Source organism: Anabrus simplex, chromosome 1 (genome assembly GCF_040414725.1).
Source record: "Anabrus simplex isolate iqAnaSimp1 chromosome 1, ASM4041472v1, whole genome shotgun sequence".
In the NCBI taxonomy this organism is placed as follows: domain Eukaryota; kingdom Metazoa; phylum Arthropoda; class Insecta; order Orthoptera; family Tettigoniidae; genus Anabrus; species Anabrus simplex.
In genome coordinates this window covers 1,574,056,731-1,574,074,638 of record NC_090265.1, presented here as the reverse complement: position 1 = coordinate 1,574,074,638, position 17,908 = coordinate 1,574,056,731, and the positions used below count along the sequence as shown (strand labels likewise).

The following is a 17,908-nucleotide window of genomic DNA, read 5'->3' as shown; positions in this document are numbered from 1 at the left end:
GTCTTTTTTGTAGCCTTGCTGAATCTCGTTTGGAGAAGAACGGTCTCTGATTGAAAAGATGAAAGAAGACGATTATTGGCACTGCTATTTTACAAAATGAAGGGATAAAATCAATTGTTTTATTGCTCTGTTTTCTGAATAACCAAGAGGATCTCATTGTGATTAAGCAATACTTTATTGCCTCAAGTGTTTAAACATAAATGAAAATGTCTTAAAACAACCACCTAGGACCATGAGACGCCCATTAAAAATTCGATCCAACCAGTTTGTATCAATGTGGTGGGGAATTAATTGGTTGAGATTCTTTAATGAAGTGTAAAGGCTCCTGGGTCGTTTCGTAATTAATAAATATACCAACACGTTTCAAATGTACCAGAACCATAAATAGGTCTGTTAAGAATCAAGTGACCATCGCTTATCGGACTATATAGTTAATAGAAAGGCTATAGAAATGAAGTTAATTATTCCATAGTCTCTGGACTCAAACAAGGAGAAGATGTATAACCATGGAGAAGCCATAAAGTATTAATCGTATGGCCTCAGCTACCGTGTTCAGACATCTTCATTTGACACGCTGTAGGTTTCCTCGTATCTGTTAAGACGTACTCTCTTACCCTAAGACTTGGTAGAGAAACCAGGGTTATAAGGAGACCTATGGCTGCTTTTAATTAATTTATTGGGTAAGCATCAAATGTCACCAGATATATTTTTCATGCCGACGTTGTATTACACGGAGACCCGAACTGGCTTTTTTTCCCGTTCTTAAAGACCTGCCCACCTCTGCCAGGTTAGAACCCGCGATCTTGGGATCCAGAGGTCGAAACACTTCCACTGATCTACAGAGGGAACGAAGGATGGCCTAGTTAGAATAAAGCTGTGTTGAAATAATCGGTGTTGTAGCATTCTCTATCGGCTCTCGAATTGCAATTGACAGACGTTCCATCAAAAGGAACTTGATGATTACTATGTATGGCATGTTTGCATTCGTCTACATTGTAATTATTATTACTATTAATACAATTTACCACCGACAGAGAATGGTCTCATCGTGACGATGGGATAGAAAAGGATTAGGAGTGGGAAGGAAGCGGCCGTGGCCTCAACTAAGGTACAGACCAGTATTTGCCTGGTGTGAAAATGGGGAACCACGGAAAACCATCTGCAGGGCTACCGACAGTGGCGTTCGAACCCACCATCTCCCGGATGCAAACTCACAGCTGCGCGCTCCTAACCACACGGCCAACTGGCGCGGTACGTTGTTTTGAAACCCTTGTGTATATCTTTCAATCCGTCTGTCGATACGCCATGATCACTTGATTATTACTAGGCTTCAAAGACGGATCTGGTAGCATATATGGATCGCATTGGTAAATTTATTTATTTCTTCACGACCTATTACCCCAAATTTCTTAATGGATTTTAGTGGTCGTAAAAGTTACGTTATTAGTTAAAATATTTTTAAATCTTGGAAAACTGGTACAATATTGAGTTAAAGTAATGGGAACCTCTATGTAGGAAATTATAAATTACTGCAATAGCAGGGTGCTTGGACAGAGAATACTACTCGTCAACGATTTATCCATTGACTACAAGTGATTGAAACAAAATCTACAATACAAGGCATTATATGTTGAATGTAATATTTTGCATACATTGGGAAATGGTAATACTCAGAAAGGAGTTAGAGACATTATACTTGCCATAGATATTAAAAAAAAAATATTCAGAACAATACAATAGTTATGTGTACATTTGTTTTAGTAACCAATTTTGTTTTGTTTTGAAATTTGACGTACTATTTCAGAACACAAGACCTACTTAAATTATCTGAACTGATTTTTGAGTGGTTATTATTTTAATATATAAAACATATTTAATTTTGTAAGATGAGATGAAAAGTCAACATTTATATGCGTTTTTCATGGTATATAAAAAGTAAATTTCTTAAATATGACAAATGCTCTGAGAAGGGAGAATGGAATACTTGTAAAGATCTTAATAAACCTTGGTAGTGAAATTGGACAGAAAATATATTTGTGCTATCTACGTCACAATATTTTGATAGAGGAGATATGTACAAGGTGCAGCGCAATCACTGGAGCATCACTAAATGGTGTATTTGCTACCTGTGAACATTTAAAGGTTGTATCATTGAAATAGACGTCATTATGAACAGTTCCAATGGATTTTAACACAAACCAGGGAACGGTGGATATGGATTCTGTTTCAACATACACATACGAGGGAGCGAAAGCCATCATCAATATTAGAGTCCAGTTAGATTCAAAATCACTGTCCACATGGACACACAATAAAGGAATAGCTGTTATTTTGTCATGAATTAATTTTTTATTCGAAAACAATAACGAACAAATAGATCTAATGACAGACACACAAAAAATGGTTAGAAGTTGAAGTTTACTTAATTCATTTTATTAATGAAACCGTGACAAGTAAGAGAGGAAATTTAACTCGTTATGGGGAAACTGGCAATAACTTTCTGAACCTGATAAGTAAGACTTCTTGATCGTAGATGAAAAGTTGTCTGAAGAAATATCCGATCTCTTTGCAAAATGTTTAATAATATCATTACGCCTTCAAGAAACTTCCTTAAGAGATTTTCAGTGAGTTCAAGGGTTTTCTAAAGAAATAATTCTAGACTTTCTAAAACGAAGGTCGGTGCCTTTGATGGATGAAACTTCTACCTCCTTATTTTATTATCTAAAGACAATGAATTTATACTGTCTCCTAAACGAATACGATTTTCCTTCTAATCGAATATCTGATATATATGTCATGGTGTGGGTTACTGTAGTCACGTCCTAGTTTGTGAACCATGTGCAACGGCTGAGTGGCCTAGTAAGTGGTTCTGAGAGTCCGAATACCAGTTGCTATGGAATGGGAGTGGGCATCTCGGACATATTCTGAGTCAAGGCCCTCCTTGTGCTCAGGTAGCTAGGACTATACAATCCACCGGTGGTCCCTAAACCGTTAGAGGAGAGATACTCACTTGGACTATGTGTAAGTAGGGTAGCATCCTGCTTCATGAATTTACCGAGCTCAGAACATTTTAAGCAAGGCTCGGACCAATGGGAGTAACAGAGTCCCACTCCCATTTGTCAGGCGAGCGACTCCTTGGAAACAACTTGGCCAACGAAATGGAATTCGATGGGGAGCTATCAATATTAATGGGGCTTATGGAACAAAGAAAGAACATAGATCTGGTCGAGTCAGCAAAGAGGATGCATCTGGATGTGCTAGGAGTAAGTGATAATCGGGTAAGGGGAGATAACGAGGAAGAGATAGGAGATTATAAAGTGTACTGGGAAAGGGAAGAGCATAATTTGGGGTAGGGATTTTAATCAAAAATACTATTGCACGCAACGTAGTTTCCGTTAGACACGTAAATGAGCGAATGATGTGGGTAGATTTGGTAGCTGGAGGAATTAGGACGAGAATTGTCTCGTCAGTGTATTCACCATATGAGGGTGCAGATGAGGACGAAGGTGACAAGCTTTACGAAGCATTGAGTGACATCGTGGTCAGGGTCAACAGCAACGATAGGAGAGTGCTAATGGGCGATTTCAATGCGAGAGTTGGAAATAGAACTGAAGGCTACAAAAGGGTGATTGGTAAATGTGGGTAAGCTAATAGAAATGGGAAGCGTTTGCTGGACTTCTGTGCTATTATGGGTTTAGCAGTTACGAATACATTCTCAGCATAAGGCTATTCACCGCTGAAAATGGGAGGGTAGGGGAACCAGATCCATTATATACTATAACCGACTTCAGAATCAGGAAATCTGTTAGGAATGTACGTCTTTCGGGGGATTTCTCAATGATACAGACCACAATCTGATATGTAGTGAACTAAGTATCTCCAGGTCTAGGATAGAGAAAGTGAAATCTGTCTGCAAACGAATAAGGGTAGAAAATCTCCAGGACGAGGAAATTAGACAGAAGTACATGTATATGATTAGTGAGAAGTTGCGAACAGTGGACAGTAAGCAGGTTCAGGATGTAGAAAGAGAATGGGTGGCATACAGGGATGCTGTAGTAGAAACAGCAAGGTAATGTCTAGGAACAACTGTGTGTAAAGATGGGAAAAAGCGAACACCTTGGTGGAATGATGAAGTGAGAGTAGTTTGTAACCGTAAAAAGAAGACTTTTCAGAAATGGCTCCAAACAAGGGCTGATGCAGACAAGGCATTGTATATAGATGAAAGAAACAGAGCAAAACAATAGTTGTGAATCCAGAAAGAAGTCGTGGGCAAGGGCGCCCATAGGATAATTTGTAAGGGAGGGGGGGGGGGGAGCCTATACCTGGGAGTATCTAGTATTTTTAATATTTTGGAAGATGAATGGCGACTTTTATTCCACGGTAGAATACCATCCACGGTATACCCTATCACTTTTACGTATTACCAACTTTTAAATCATTTTCTTGAAAGAAAAACACCTGACTACATTAGATGTTTTCCTTTCTCTGACAGCTGGGTCATGGGCGCCCTTGGTCGTGGGAAGATTTTAGTAATAACCTTGAAAGGCTAGGTCAAGCAGCAAGGAAACCTTACTGGACAGTAATAAAGAATCTCAGGAAGGGAGGGAAAAAGGAAATGAACAGTGTTTTGAGTAATTCAGGTAAACACATAATAGATCCCAGGGAATCACTGGAGATGTGGAGGGAATATTTTGAACATCTTCTCAATGTAAATCATCCTGGTGGTGTTGCGAACAGCCACGGTCATGGGGAGGAGGAAAATGGTGTTGGTGAAATGACGCTTGACGAAGTGGAAAGGATGGTAAATAAACTCCATTGTCATAAAGCACCAGGAATAGATGAAATTAGACCTGAAATGGTGAAGTATAGTGGAAAGGCAGGGATGAAATGGCTTCATAGAGTAGTAAGATTAGCATGGAGTGTTGGTAAGGTACCTTCAGATTGGACAAAGGCAGTAATTGCAGCTATCTGTAAGAAAGGGAACAAGAAGGATTGCAACAATTATCCAGGTATCTCATTGGTTAGTTTACCAGGCAAAGTATTCCCTGGCATCTTGGAAGGGAGGATGCGATCAGTCATTGAGAGGAAGTTGGATGAAAACCAGTGTGGTTTCAGACCACAGAGAGGCTGTCAGGATCAGATTTTTAGTATGCGCCAGGTAACTGAAAAACGCTACGAGAAGAATAGATAATTGTGTTTATCTTTCGTAGATCTAGCGAAAGCATATAACAGGGTACCGAGAGAAAATATTTTCGTCGTACTGAGGGATTATAGGATTAAGTGTAGATTATTAAAATCAATCAAAGGCATTTATTTTGACAATTGGGCTGCAGTGAAAATTGATGGTAGAAGAGAATTGGTTCAGGGTACTTACAGGAGTTAGACGAGGCTGTAATCTTCCACCCTTGTTGTTCGTAGTTTACATGGATCATCTGCTGAAAAGTATAAAGTGGCAGGGAGGGATTCAGGTAGGTGGAAATGTAGTAAGCAGTCTGGCCTATGCTGACGACTTGGTCTTAATTGCAGATTGTGGGGAAAGCCTGCAGTCTAATATCTTGGAACTTGAAAATAGGTGCAATGAGTATGGTATGAAAATTAGCCTTTCCAAGACTAAATTGTTGTCAGTAGGTAAGAAATCCAAGATAATTCAATGTCAGATTGGTGATACAAAGCTAGAACAGGTCGATAATTTCAATTACTTATGTTGTGTGTTCTCCCAGGATGGTAATATAGTAAGTGAGATTGAATCAAGGTGCAGTAAAGCTAATGCAGTGAGCTCGCAGTTGCGATCAGCAGTATTCTGTAAGAAGGAAGTCAGCTCCCGGACGAAACTATCTTTACATCTGACTGTTTTCAGACCAACTTTGCTTTACGGGAGCGAAAGCTGGGTGGACTCAGGATATCTTATTCATAAGTTAGAAGTAACAGACATGAAAGTAGCAAGAATGATTGCGGGTACAAACAGGTGGGAACAATGACAGGAGTGTATTCGGAATGAGGAGATAAAGGCTATGTGAGGAACGAACTCGGTCGGTGAAGCTGTGCGCATAAACCGGCTTTGGTGGTGTGGTCATGTGAGGCGAATGGAGGAGGATAGGTTACCTAGAAGAATAATGGACTCTGCTATGGAGGGTAGGCGTAGTAGAGGGAGACCAAGACGACGATGGTTATAGACTCAGTTTGTAAAGATTTAAAGATAACATGTAATAGAACTAAATGAGGCCACAGCACTAGAGGATGGTGGCGACGTTTCTTAACTTCACAGAAGCTTGCAGACTGAACGCTGAAAGGCATAACGATCTACAATGATGATGGATGTATGTATGTATAAAAGAACTTAATAAAATCCATCATTCGTTTTGAAAATTGTAATAACTTTCATCAACATAACGTGGCTCATGTGTTAGATTCATGAACCTTATAACTGAATGTAGTTTAGTAATAAAACGATTGTTGAGATAGTTTCTCAATTATTTTCGTAGCACAACAATGTTATGTTTCAGGAGGACCACTCTTGAATGTGGACTGACTTGTCGGTTACCTACTCTTAACCCTAGAACACTAACCCTTCGTAAATCTTACGATGGTAAGTAGCAGAACGGTATAGTTTATTTCCTTCCGCGCATGCGTGCCTGCCGCCGTTTTTGTGTAGCTGATTTTTTCGAGCAGTTATTAACTGTGGCAGGTACGATTGTTGATAACTTTGCTCATTCTTGTAATAATTGGGTGGGTGTCGTCATATTGACGAACGGTTAGTGATAGTGTGAACTTATAAAGCATAATGTATCTTCATGCCTTTTTTTTTACATTTATACTTATTTTACTTATTTTGTTGATAGTTTTGGTTTCTTTGCGATGTAAATAACACACATTCATAATTTTAAGGATTTATTTGAAAATATTGTATTACAACATTCACTTCTTATAAAACGTGTTCATTTAATATTTTGTATGTGTCAAGTTTTCTATATTTAATAAATAATCGCATAAAATTATTTAATATCTACCTGTTTTGATTCCTGTTAAGTTTACGACACTATAGGAACTCAAAATAACCAAAATTTTGCCGAATATAACCTGTTACGTAGAAAATATAACAATTATAAATTGGAGTAGTCAAATATACGACGGGTTAGTAATAATGCGTGGCGAAATAGGGTTAGTGTTCTAGGGTTAACGGGAACAAGAAGGATGAAGTAGATATAAACTTATTATAACGTACACTTAAGAAAACACCCTACGTGCCCGTCGCTTGCGGCTGCTGTCGCCAACGTGTATGGCGACCCCAGTCGTTGCGGCTACAGTCGCACCTTGGAAAACGCAATTTAATGGAGACAGATGGATGACGTAAGTGTACGTTTCCCCAGTCTATGCTCTATCTATACCGGATTTGATTTGAATTCATGAGCCAGTGAAAGGGTGCTATGGGATTTGAACCGGATATGATTATGGGTGCCCGAATTGCAGGTGCAAGCGGTTCCCATACTGCAACTGACTGGATTTTTGAGGCCAAGATTGCCGCTAGTGCATCATGAATGGATAAATCAGCAGCAATACACTTTTCGATCTAAAATGAAGGTAAATGGAAGGGACTGGAGACGACTGACGAGGACTGTCCAGGCAAGCAAGTAAAGAGGTGAGTACACAATGTTTTGGACCCCGAATCGCGTCTCAGAAGGCACAATTTATCGAACGTTAGCACGGATTGGCTACGCCTGCAAACACCCTGCAAGAGTTCTTATTGAGAAGGATGAATGAGAAACGTCTTCTACAGTTTGCCAAGTCCTACTGCAACTGGATCCTCGATCATTAGAAGAATCCAGGATTGCATTAGATTATGCAGACGGGAAGCTCTGAAGGTGGTGGAAACAGCAGGAACCAATGGGCCCATAGCGCCATGTGTTGAATGTAAAGGCCGAGGGTTGCAGTGCAATAGTAAGGGGTCTGTTTCTAGAGTGGATTGAGGCCTCTAATACCTGTACATGGACATCTGAAACGGTGATAGGTATTCACAATTTGTTGGTGATCACATGCACTTGTTCATGCAATGTGCATATCCAAATGGGAATAGTTGTTTTCAAGTGCGTAATTCACCCTATCACAGAGCAGGTATCGTTTTGGAGTATTCCAGGGGTTATCATTCCTTCGGTGCCCCCTTGTGAATGTGGGTGGAATGAGAACGTGCACGATATCATCTATCAACCAATCTACGTGTCCTGTTGCCATATCCCTGAAGAACGCGATGAAGGCACTGTGGAATCCTTTTCAACGATTAATCAAAGTTGTTGTGGCATCCAAACATGGTGCAGTAAGACACTGGTTTCGTGTCCCTAAATCTTTGAACGCTCAGTGTATTTTGTGTTAGCATATATATTTTTAAGGCTGCAGTTTAATTAACTGGCTGTTGGGATACCTGTTTGTTAATTCACAAGTGAAATAATTGTAAAGTGACTTACGTTTATCTCGAGGGCTAAGTTAAAAAAAGAAATAAATCAAAATTCACAGTCCTGTTCGATTACATTTAGAGTCATTGATAATTTGGATATCATACTTATATCATTATATAAGGTTATTAATTGAGAACTTCAAATATCCATCAATTATTTTAGTTCTTTTATTAAACAAATGTTGTCAGCTATTTAAAAGAAACTGCTTTGATTAAGGAAAATTGCTCGATACATAAGAAGTTAATACATGTGTGGCTCCTGGAATGTTATTTTAGCCTTCTTTTTTCTTTTTTCATCTTCTCCTCCGGTTATTCGATAATATATAACCCGTAGTGTGACAGATGCGGATGGGGGATCCGACGCACATCCCGTCTGTATACCTACGCTCTGGTTGGTGAGGCTGTGGATGAAGTGATCGTGATATGAGAGGAGTTACAGTACAGTAATCTTGATCTATGTTTTATACTTGTATTTCTACACTTCTTCAGTCTTGAAGCGTGCTTGGCTGTTGAAGAAGTCAACTTGATAATCACCTGGTCTTGCGGTGGGGCTTTGTGGAACGAACATCAAGACTGTTCATCCTGGACACGACAGGACAACAGGAAGTCTACAAGAATGGAAGTCAACCCATATCTAAGACCATTACTAGATACTTCTTAGGGAAATAAAAACACAAGAAAAGTCCAGAGTGTTTTTATTGAATTTTCTAGTCGAAGACATTTCGTAAATACCACGTGAATATTTGAGAACGTCGATGACGTATCCTAAATAAAAGTCTGTCTCCAATATCACGTAATAAGGTATGATTTTAGCACTACAATACACCTGATTCGTTGGAAAGTCATTGAAGGAAATGTAAGTTTGTTGCAAACTATGTGCCCTTCAAGAAAGTAAGTATATTACACTATTCACTACCCAATGCCATGCTGTTAAAAGGAGAAAATGCACTGAGACACGAGGTTCTAAACTTACAGGTTACTGGGTAAAACCATAAGCCAGGTGAACAAATCAACAACACACAAACTAACAGGGCCTGTTTGCCATACCTCATAGACATGATGGTGGACACTGCGTGGTACATTTGGTTCTTTCTGTGAGGGCAAACGAAGTAAAGAAACGGAAAACGAAAAAGAAAAGGGGTTGAAGATAGAAAGAGAAAAAGGTAAAGAAACAAAATAAAATAAACTATATTAGTAAAAGTTTCACATGAACATACAAAACGAAAGCGAGCCACATCCCAGAAAACGTACATTTTATAGGATGTAACTCGGTCAATATAAAGAATTATGTTCTAAATAAAGATGCCAGAACTGAGAGAAGTTTGCTTGTTGATACTGAAGTACTTAGACCCTCAAGCTCTTATCTAACACAAGCTTATTAAGATAATATTTTCTCTTTCTGAAACATAATAATGTAATAATAATAATGTTATTTGCTTTACTTCCCACTAACTACTTTTACGGTTTTCGGAGACGCCGAGGTGCCGGAATTTAGTCCCACAAGAGTCCTTTTAATTGCCAGTAAATCTACCGACACGAGTCTGACGTATTTGAGCACCTTCAAATACCACCGGACTGAGCCATGATAGAACCTGCCAAGCTGGGGTCAGAAGGCCAGCGCCTCAACCGTCTGAGCCACTCAGCTCCCTCTTTCGGAAGCAAATCTTTTGCTTAATATGAGGTATTATTATTATTATTATTATTATTATTATTATTATTATTATTATTATTTGTGTAAATATTGAAGATGTATGGACTCTTTTAAGGACAAACGTTAATGTGGCCATCTGTTTCTTAATGGCCCCTTTCAGGCAACTCTCTTTATTGTGTTGTTTGTACCCATGCACATCTGATCTTGGGATTAGGATGGGAAAATATCCATCAGGATTGGAATAGCAACACTTTTATTGCCGGGAGTTACACTTGCCTGAAGTAATTATTGAAAATCTCTCATAACACTGACAAGAGAATACTACTTTTTTCCCCATGTACACGCCTAAGACGCATGGTTTTGGGGACAGGCAGTGAAATACAGGGTGCATAAAAATTAGAGCGACAAACTTTATAGAACATAAAAGAAACAACTTTTTAATGCATTTCTTGTCAGAAATTTGTTCGACAATGTGAGCTTTGTGCGCAGGTCAATCTCTTCTGTAAAGTGCAGTGAAGTACGTAATTTTTATGATACCATACTTCAGAAGTAAACTGCATGTATGATAAGTATTGCAGTAAGGTTATTACTCTTATCCTCACTAAGTCTCACAGAGAGGTTTGCCGGTCTAATTTTTATACACCTTCTAGCCTATATTATAATAAAAGTAGTTTAGGCCTGAAATTTTTCCATCTGATTTGTATCTTTAAAAATGATGAACATGTTCGTTTAACTTATTGTAAAGGTTCATGCGAAATCATTACCTACGATGATATGAACGATAAGAGGTGGTCAATTAATTCAGAGCACAATGTGTATGAGTTTATGAAGTCAATGCGTTTATTATCCCATAATAAGTCATTATAATGGTAGAGAGGCGTATATTCTTCAGTTTCGTTTAAGATAGCTATTATTGAAATTAATAATGAACAAATGCTATGAAATTTGAAATGTATATACGTAAGTTTGTGTGTATGTACGAAATTTTCGTAGTGCTACTACAGAATACCTCTGTAAAATGAATGAAAATATAATTTCGTAACACATATATTGTGAAGATTTTTCGATCCAGGAGAACTCCAGTTATGGGGAAATCACAATAACATTTATTCAAAATACATAGGAGGTCACAGTTATTTCAGGGGTACAGTTGATACATTTCAACAGTATGGTATAAAATTATGCGGAGAAGTATAAGCTTGTACAGTACACATATATTAAAATAAAATAATATATTTTCATTTAGTGCAACGCCAAGTTAAATCTATAGTTACAGTAGAAGCTACAGTTAGAAGGGTCTAAGTACCATCAAGTAGCAGATTGTTGTCTGCAATAGCAAATATTCCGATGCAGTTCTGGCAATGCAATGCATTACTGTTGTAGTGATGTCGCGTTTGGAAGATGAGGTTGAAAATTTAGAACTAATGGAACACAAGACTTCAGTAAAACTTGTTCTGAATAACTGCTGTCTTGGTTGACACAGAATACTCTAGCGATAGGAAAACTTGTTCATCGTAATGACAAATAGCAGAGTCATGGGTACTGCATAGAAATTCGTTCAGAATACTTCCCTTAAGAAATGGTCACACATATGAACATCGACCGTGCCAAATGCTCCGTAAGTGATGAGGGCTAACTAATTAGGCTATGAATTTTATATGTCGTAGGACCATTGTTGAGGAGATCATAAATCATAATTATATTCATATTTTATGACATTCGATTGGCTGAGACCTGAATCCTTTCCATAGATGACCACATGCTGTTGACTGATGCTCCATCGTACATCAGGTCTCTTATTTAGTACGGTATTAGGGATATTTGTCTTTGTTAAGTATCATCATCATCATCATCATAATCATCATCATCATCATCATCACCACACACTTATTTTACTTTAATTACTATTCCCAACTGTAACGGGAAATAGGCAGACTTTCAGCTCAACAGGTACTTCTAATTAGGTACATTTTTATTAGTAGATCTCCTGTAAAGATACATTTTTTGCACTCGTAAGGGTTGGCCTTCAGGTTTGGTTCAGAAGTCTGTTATATAACATTAGAATAATGGTGTGTGTTTAACGTCCATTCCATTGCTTGGATTATGATAGATGTTTAAAGAAAAAGAGATCTCATTTGGAATTCTCAACAAAATAACGAATATTTGATGCTCTAAATGAGTCTAGTGGTGCTGATATAATTTTCTCGAGATTTTAAACGATTGAGAATGAGTTTTTGAGTTCATATAACTCACTTCTGATTACAATTATGATTTAATAGTAGTTTTAGTAAGTCAAATATTCATTTCGGCTTCAAGGATGGCCTCTTTCAAGACAGTATTACCAGTGATTGTACTGCACTTCAGTAACCTAAAATAAAAACAATAATAATGATAATAATAAAATTAAGAATAATAAGAATAATCATAATAATAACAACAATAAATAATTCCCGCCTTTCTGTTACTCAAGATATCTTTTCTGAGGTCAGGCATTCTTGTGTCGAACAATTCAGAAATATGTATATTTCGAAGAAAATTGTTTCTCTGCTTTAGCTTTATATTCTTTAAATCCATGTAGTCCAAAATAACAGAAGGGCTTAATGATTTACTTTCTTACTTATTATATAATGTATGTCTTAACCTTACTGGATTTGGTATCTGTATTTTCATTTTTTAAGTTTCATGTTTAGTTTAATACTTTAATATTATAAAAATGTAGTTACTGTGATCATAAATCTGTATTGTATTATAAGAAGACGCTACATAAAGGGGCTTTTCAGCCTCAGTGGCATGTAAATCATGATCAATAAATTGAAATTCAATTCAATTCTCTCAATAGGAACATAGATATCTTTCATTTCCTTCTGCCACGATATTTCTTACATAATTAGCTTCATTTTCCCCTTCTAGTTCTTCTCTGATCTTCCCTTCTCAGTCTCTTCTGTTGTATTTACGTGAGATATTCTTTACTTACGTCACTGTTTATCCAAATATGTGATATATAGGGTTTTAGGTATATTAGGCTTGTACAGTTTATTTATATTTGTTTCCTGTTTAAATCTTTGTATATTCCCATTTCAGATTAATATTAATAAACAATAATTATTGTTATTGTCATTGTAATGCTTCAGTATTCTGTTTCTGATTATAGATAAACGAATAATCTCATTTACATCACTTTTATTATTTTTGGTCATAAGAGACGTCGATTTACCGAAATCTCGTCCTCAATAAACGTGCCATTTAATATACTGGCGTTCTTAACCTACAGTGAGAGGATTTGATCCCGTAATCTTGAGGATGGGAGACAAACGCCTCATCAGTCAGAAACGTTCTAGGAGAACCACTAAAGCGTGTTATCAACCATATACAACAATTAATCAATACAAGACTTCACCTACTGTTATTCATGAGCTGCTTTATATCAGTGGAACGCTGGAAATTTCTTGTAAAGTGGAAAAACATTGTCAGATGGGCGTGTTGAAGATAATCGCTACCACAGTAATGAGCACTAAGTATCCACAAACGGAGGAGGGTCTCATATTACAGTAAGGTAATTAGGTAAGAGCTCGTTAAGTTCCTCCTAATTGTAGATACTTCATAATAGACACACTACAGTGTTAAAAACAACTTCTGTACTAATTTAAATTGTATTAGTTAAACATTTACTTTACATCAGTCACTAAACAGAGATTATTTCTTAGCCTGTCGGTAGTATACTAATATACGTTACATGTTACAACGAGAGCTTCTTGCCTTTATGTGGGTGTTCAGTGAGTAGTTACTTCATAGGTCAAATGATCCTTAGGCTTTTATATTGTAAACACCAATGAACTGAACATAGAATTAACCTGAAACCAATAATAGTGCGTTGTCTAACCGAGGAGATAAGAAGGCGTGCTCGGATCATATGGGTCGAAGATTCCTCGATTCCTAGACAGTGAAGAAGTCGAGAACTGTGCACGTGGATCTTCCTCTTCTGGATAGATCTAGGATCCACTCAACTACAACAGAGATGAGTACTTGGAGAACAAAATCGGCCAAGCAACATAGAGTTAACCTCTCAGTGCCGAGGTTACGGATAGTGGAAGTCTTTACCTACCACTCCTCGATTGATTTTCATAGGGGAATGGCGTCATACTCCGGCTTGGGCCAAGGTTCGAATATCGGTCAATGCAAGTGAGATTTTTGAAATGGAATACTGGATACAGGCCGCACTTAAGCAACTACAGCTATCGAGCTCGGTTCCTACTGGTTTTAACGCCGCACTAACACATCGAAGGTTTCCGGTGAAGTGAAGATGGCTAGCACTGGGAAAGTAGCGGCCGTGAAATTAATTAAGGCATAGCCCTAGCATTTGATTGGTGTGAACATGGGAAACCACGGAAATACATTTTCAGGTCTGCCGACGGGATTCGAACCCACCATCTCCCGAATGTAAACTCACAGCTACATGATTCAAATCGTGTATCCAAATCGCTCAGTGAACACGATATCCACAGTCACATAAAATTATAAGCTTACTTGATTCTTTTGGAGAGCTTGCATCCGGGAGATAGTGGGTTCGAATCCTACTGTCGACAGCCCTGAAGATGGTTTTCCGTGGTTTCCCATTTTCACACCAAGCAAATGCTGGGGCTGTACCTGAATTAAGGCCACGGCCGCTTTCTTCCCACTCCTAGGCATTCCCTATCCCTTCGTCGCCATAAGACCTATCTGTGTCGGTGCGACGTAAAACAAATAGCAAACAAAAAAAAAAAAACAACAACAAAAGATTCTTTTGAACTGATGGCTACTTTTGTCTGGTTTGCTTGAAACCCTGACGACGAATAATATTGTTGATAGTGATGAAATCCGTGAAAAAGGTTAGTCCTCTGTACTGTACATAAGCTTTGACAGGACATTATCAGGTCTGTCCCTCTTCGTTTAGTGTACATAAAGAACACTGACACTAGCTTATGTGTGGATAAACTAAAGCTGACGATCTTCAAAGTATGCCACAGAGAAGTTTCGCGGCTTATATTCATCTCTTAGTTATGAATACTGTCAATGTTCACTACTTGACTCCTAAACAAAGCAAAGTCATCTCCGCCATGAAGGCCCTTGGAGGGGTGGAAAGTAAAGGCTTCCACTATTCGTAACCTCGGCACTTGGTGGGGTAGAGTGGTTAGCTCTACGCCCGGCCGCCTTTGCCCCCAGGAATGAACCTGGTACTCATTTTTGGTGTAGGCTGAGCGAACCTAAGGGCCACATGCACCTCCGGAAGTGGAAATCTCGTTTCTTAAATTTTACGACTTCCTGACGGGAATTCAAACCCACGTCCTTCCGGGAGAACCGAGCATGCCTTTACCGCCTCGGCCTGGCAGCCCCTACTTGACTCCTACTAACTGATAATAATGCTTTGTGTTTAACGTCACTTCAACGCCAGTTCTAACGAAACCCAACAGTGCCGGAATTTTGCTCTGGAAAGGATTTAATAGCAACTGACTGTGCTGGGATCTGACTCCACAAACTTGAGCATACAGCTATGATGCGTAGCAGGTCAGCTGACTAGATACTGCAGTAAAATTGGATTACTTTTATGATACTCCAGAAACTAGCATAACTAAGGTACGAAGAACTACTTCGTCTGGAGAACTCAATTCCCATGCCTAACAGTGGCCAATGATAAAGCAAAGCAAACAAGTTTGCGGTGATCGTAGCCACAAGACCTCCTGTTTTGTGTGGAATACTTGTGATATACATACATTGACCGGATTTCAAATCACTTGAGGAGAAGCTAGCAAACATGCTACTCGGTTACTCCACGTGGCCAATGTTGTTGATATATTTTAATGACTTGGAAATTCAAGCGTCTACCTTAAGTACATCCACGGTATAGGAATATGTTGCCAGACGAGGCATACCAATCACACGGGTCCTCTAGCTGAGTCTGCCATAGCTTCCACTTACTTTATTAAGGCTCCTCTCTTTCATCATCCCTATGCGACCTCCTATGGTCAAGTCTTGTTCCCTTCCGATTCCAGCGGTATTAGGTTCGCGAGCCCAGGGAGTCCTTTAGTTCCTTGGTTTCTTACTTATTAGACAAGAAGCATGACAAATAATGTTCCTTTATAACAATGACGAAGACAGGCTAGGATATTTCTCACATTTAATAACTGATACATAAACTTGCTGTAAAAAAAGTTTCTACATAAAAAGCAATGATTATTAAAAATCAACATGGGTTAAGTACACAAAATAATGTCTCTTTTCATAAACTAACCTAATTTTAACATTAAGAAATACAATACGCAATCCACTAACACTAAAAATCCAGGACAAAACAAATGATTAACATTAAGTAAAGAAAAATACAAGAAACGCAAGAAGTTAACTTCAGAGAACTCTAACTTATACACTGTAACACAGCATGTGACGTCATTCTACACTATACCATGCGAACAGGTTAAATACTTAAATTAACACAGATCAGATAGAAACCTTCAACAAACTTGCTCCACGGTAGTCGTATACTTCAGGCAGAGGTTTGTTACCCATCATGATTAAACTGATAGCACAAAACAGAATAATTAATATTTCTAAATAAGGAAATTATTTAAAAATACAAATGTCCTCAGATCGTTGTACATGTGCAAAAACAATGTTAAGAAATATATTAAAAATAATACAGTGGAGCGAAGTGTCAGATCAGGTAATAAAGCCCCAAACAGCGTCGAGATTAGGCCTACTAGAAATGTAAAGGCAATAATTAATGCGGAATTTATTAATGCAGCCCCAACTAGTTAACTAATTGGACCCCATTAACCAATTCTCATTTTATGCAGATTCAGGACTCTTATCATTGGTTTGTTAATGTTGCTATGGTAAAAGTTGTATTTTTACATTTTCTATATATTTAGTAATATTGGTAATTTTTGTTAACATTCAATGATAAAGTTTCAGTTTTTTTTAAATGTACTTAAAATGTCAAGTGAAAATATAAAAAGCAAAGTCACCTCCGTACAGGCCATGAAGGCCCTTGGAGGAGAGGAAGGTAAAGGCTTCCACCATTGTTAACCTCGGCACGTGATGGGGTAGAGTGGTTAGCTCTACGCCCGGCCACCTTTGCCCCCAGGAATTAACGTGGTACTCATTTTTGGTGTAGGCTGAGTGAACCTCAAGGCCATATGCACCTCCGGAAGTGGAAATCTCGCAAGTGAAAATATGTTGAAATAATATTGTTCAGTAATGGGGAGGCATTTTGACGACACGTTTCGAACGTAGTGTGAGGTTCCGTTTTGCACTTCTAGCATTTTTAAAATATTAAAATGCGTCTTTTTCTTCAGTTTCCCTCTTCCTAATTATTTTTGTATTTTTCAGTTTTATTTATGTTTCATACTGAATAATTTTTCATAATATCAATAACCTTTAATATGTGGGGACGAGGAGAGTAAATCATCTCGTTTATTTTTTAATGAAAGGATTCGTTTGTGGTACGCATAGTGCTTGCAGCTTGCGGTGCCATCTACTCACATGGTTGGTGGAGAGGGACTGCAGTCAGCTGACTTGCAGGTAACGTTCTGACACCTATTAATCGTCTTCCGTGTTGTATGACACCAACTTGCTAAATTCAGTTTTGGTTTCTGTGGGGGTATAAGAAAATCTGAAAAAAAAATTCAGCATAGCCATGGTCGTGTTGCTTAAAGGGCCTAATTAGGATAAACTTAATTTCCAACTATTCCCACTACGGCCGAATTCGTACGCAGCTGGAAAATGCATGATTTTCAAAGCACTACTAGAGTGGAGGTGACTGAAGAAACTGGAGATCT

General features: G+C 38.2%; 1 protein-coding gene across 8 annotated transcripts in view; it reads right to left on the bottom strand.

Annotated features, from left to right (window-relative positions):
• LOC136858540 (SH3 and cysteine-rich domain-containing protein 3) overlaps positions 1-17,908 on the bottom strand; it is a 325,524-nt gene that overhangs the window by 174,412 nt on the left and 133,204 nt on the right. For all 8 annotated transcript variants that reach the window (XM_067138153.2, XM_068225594.1, XM_068225595.1 and 5 more), the window contains exon 6: positions 9,494-9,538. In XM_067138153.2, the coding sequence (XP_066994254.2) occupies positions 9,494-9,538 (45 nt within the window). The remainder of the gene's footprint in view (positions 1-9,493; positions 9,539-17,908) is intronic.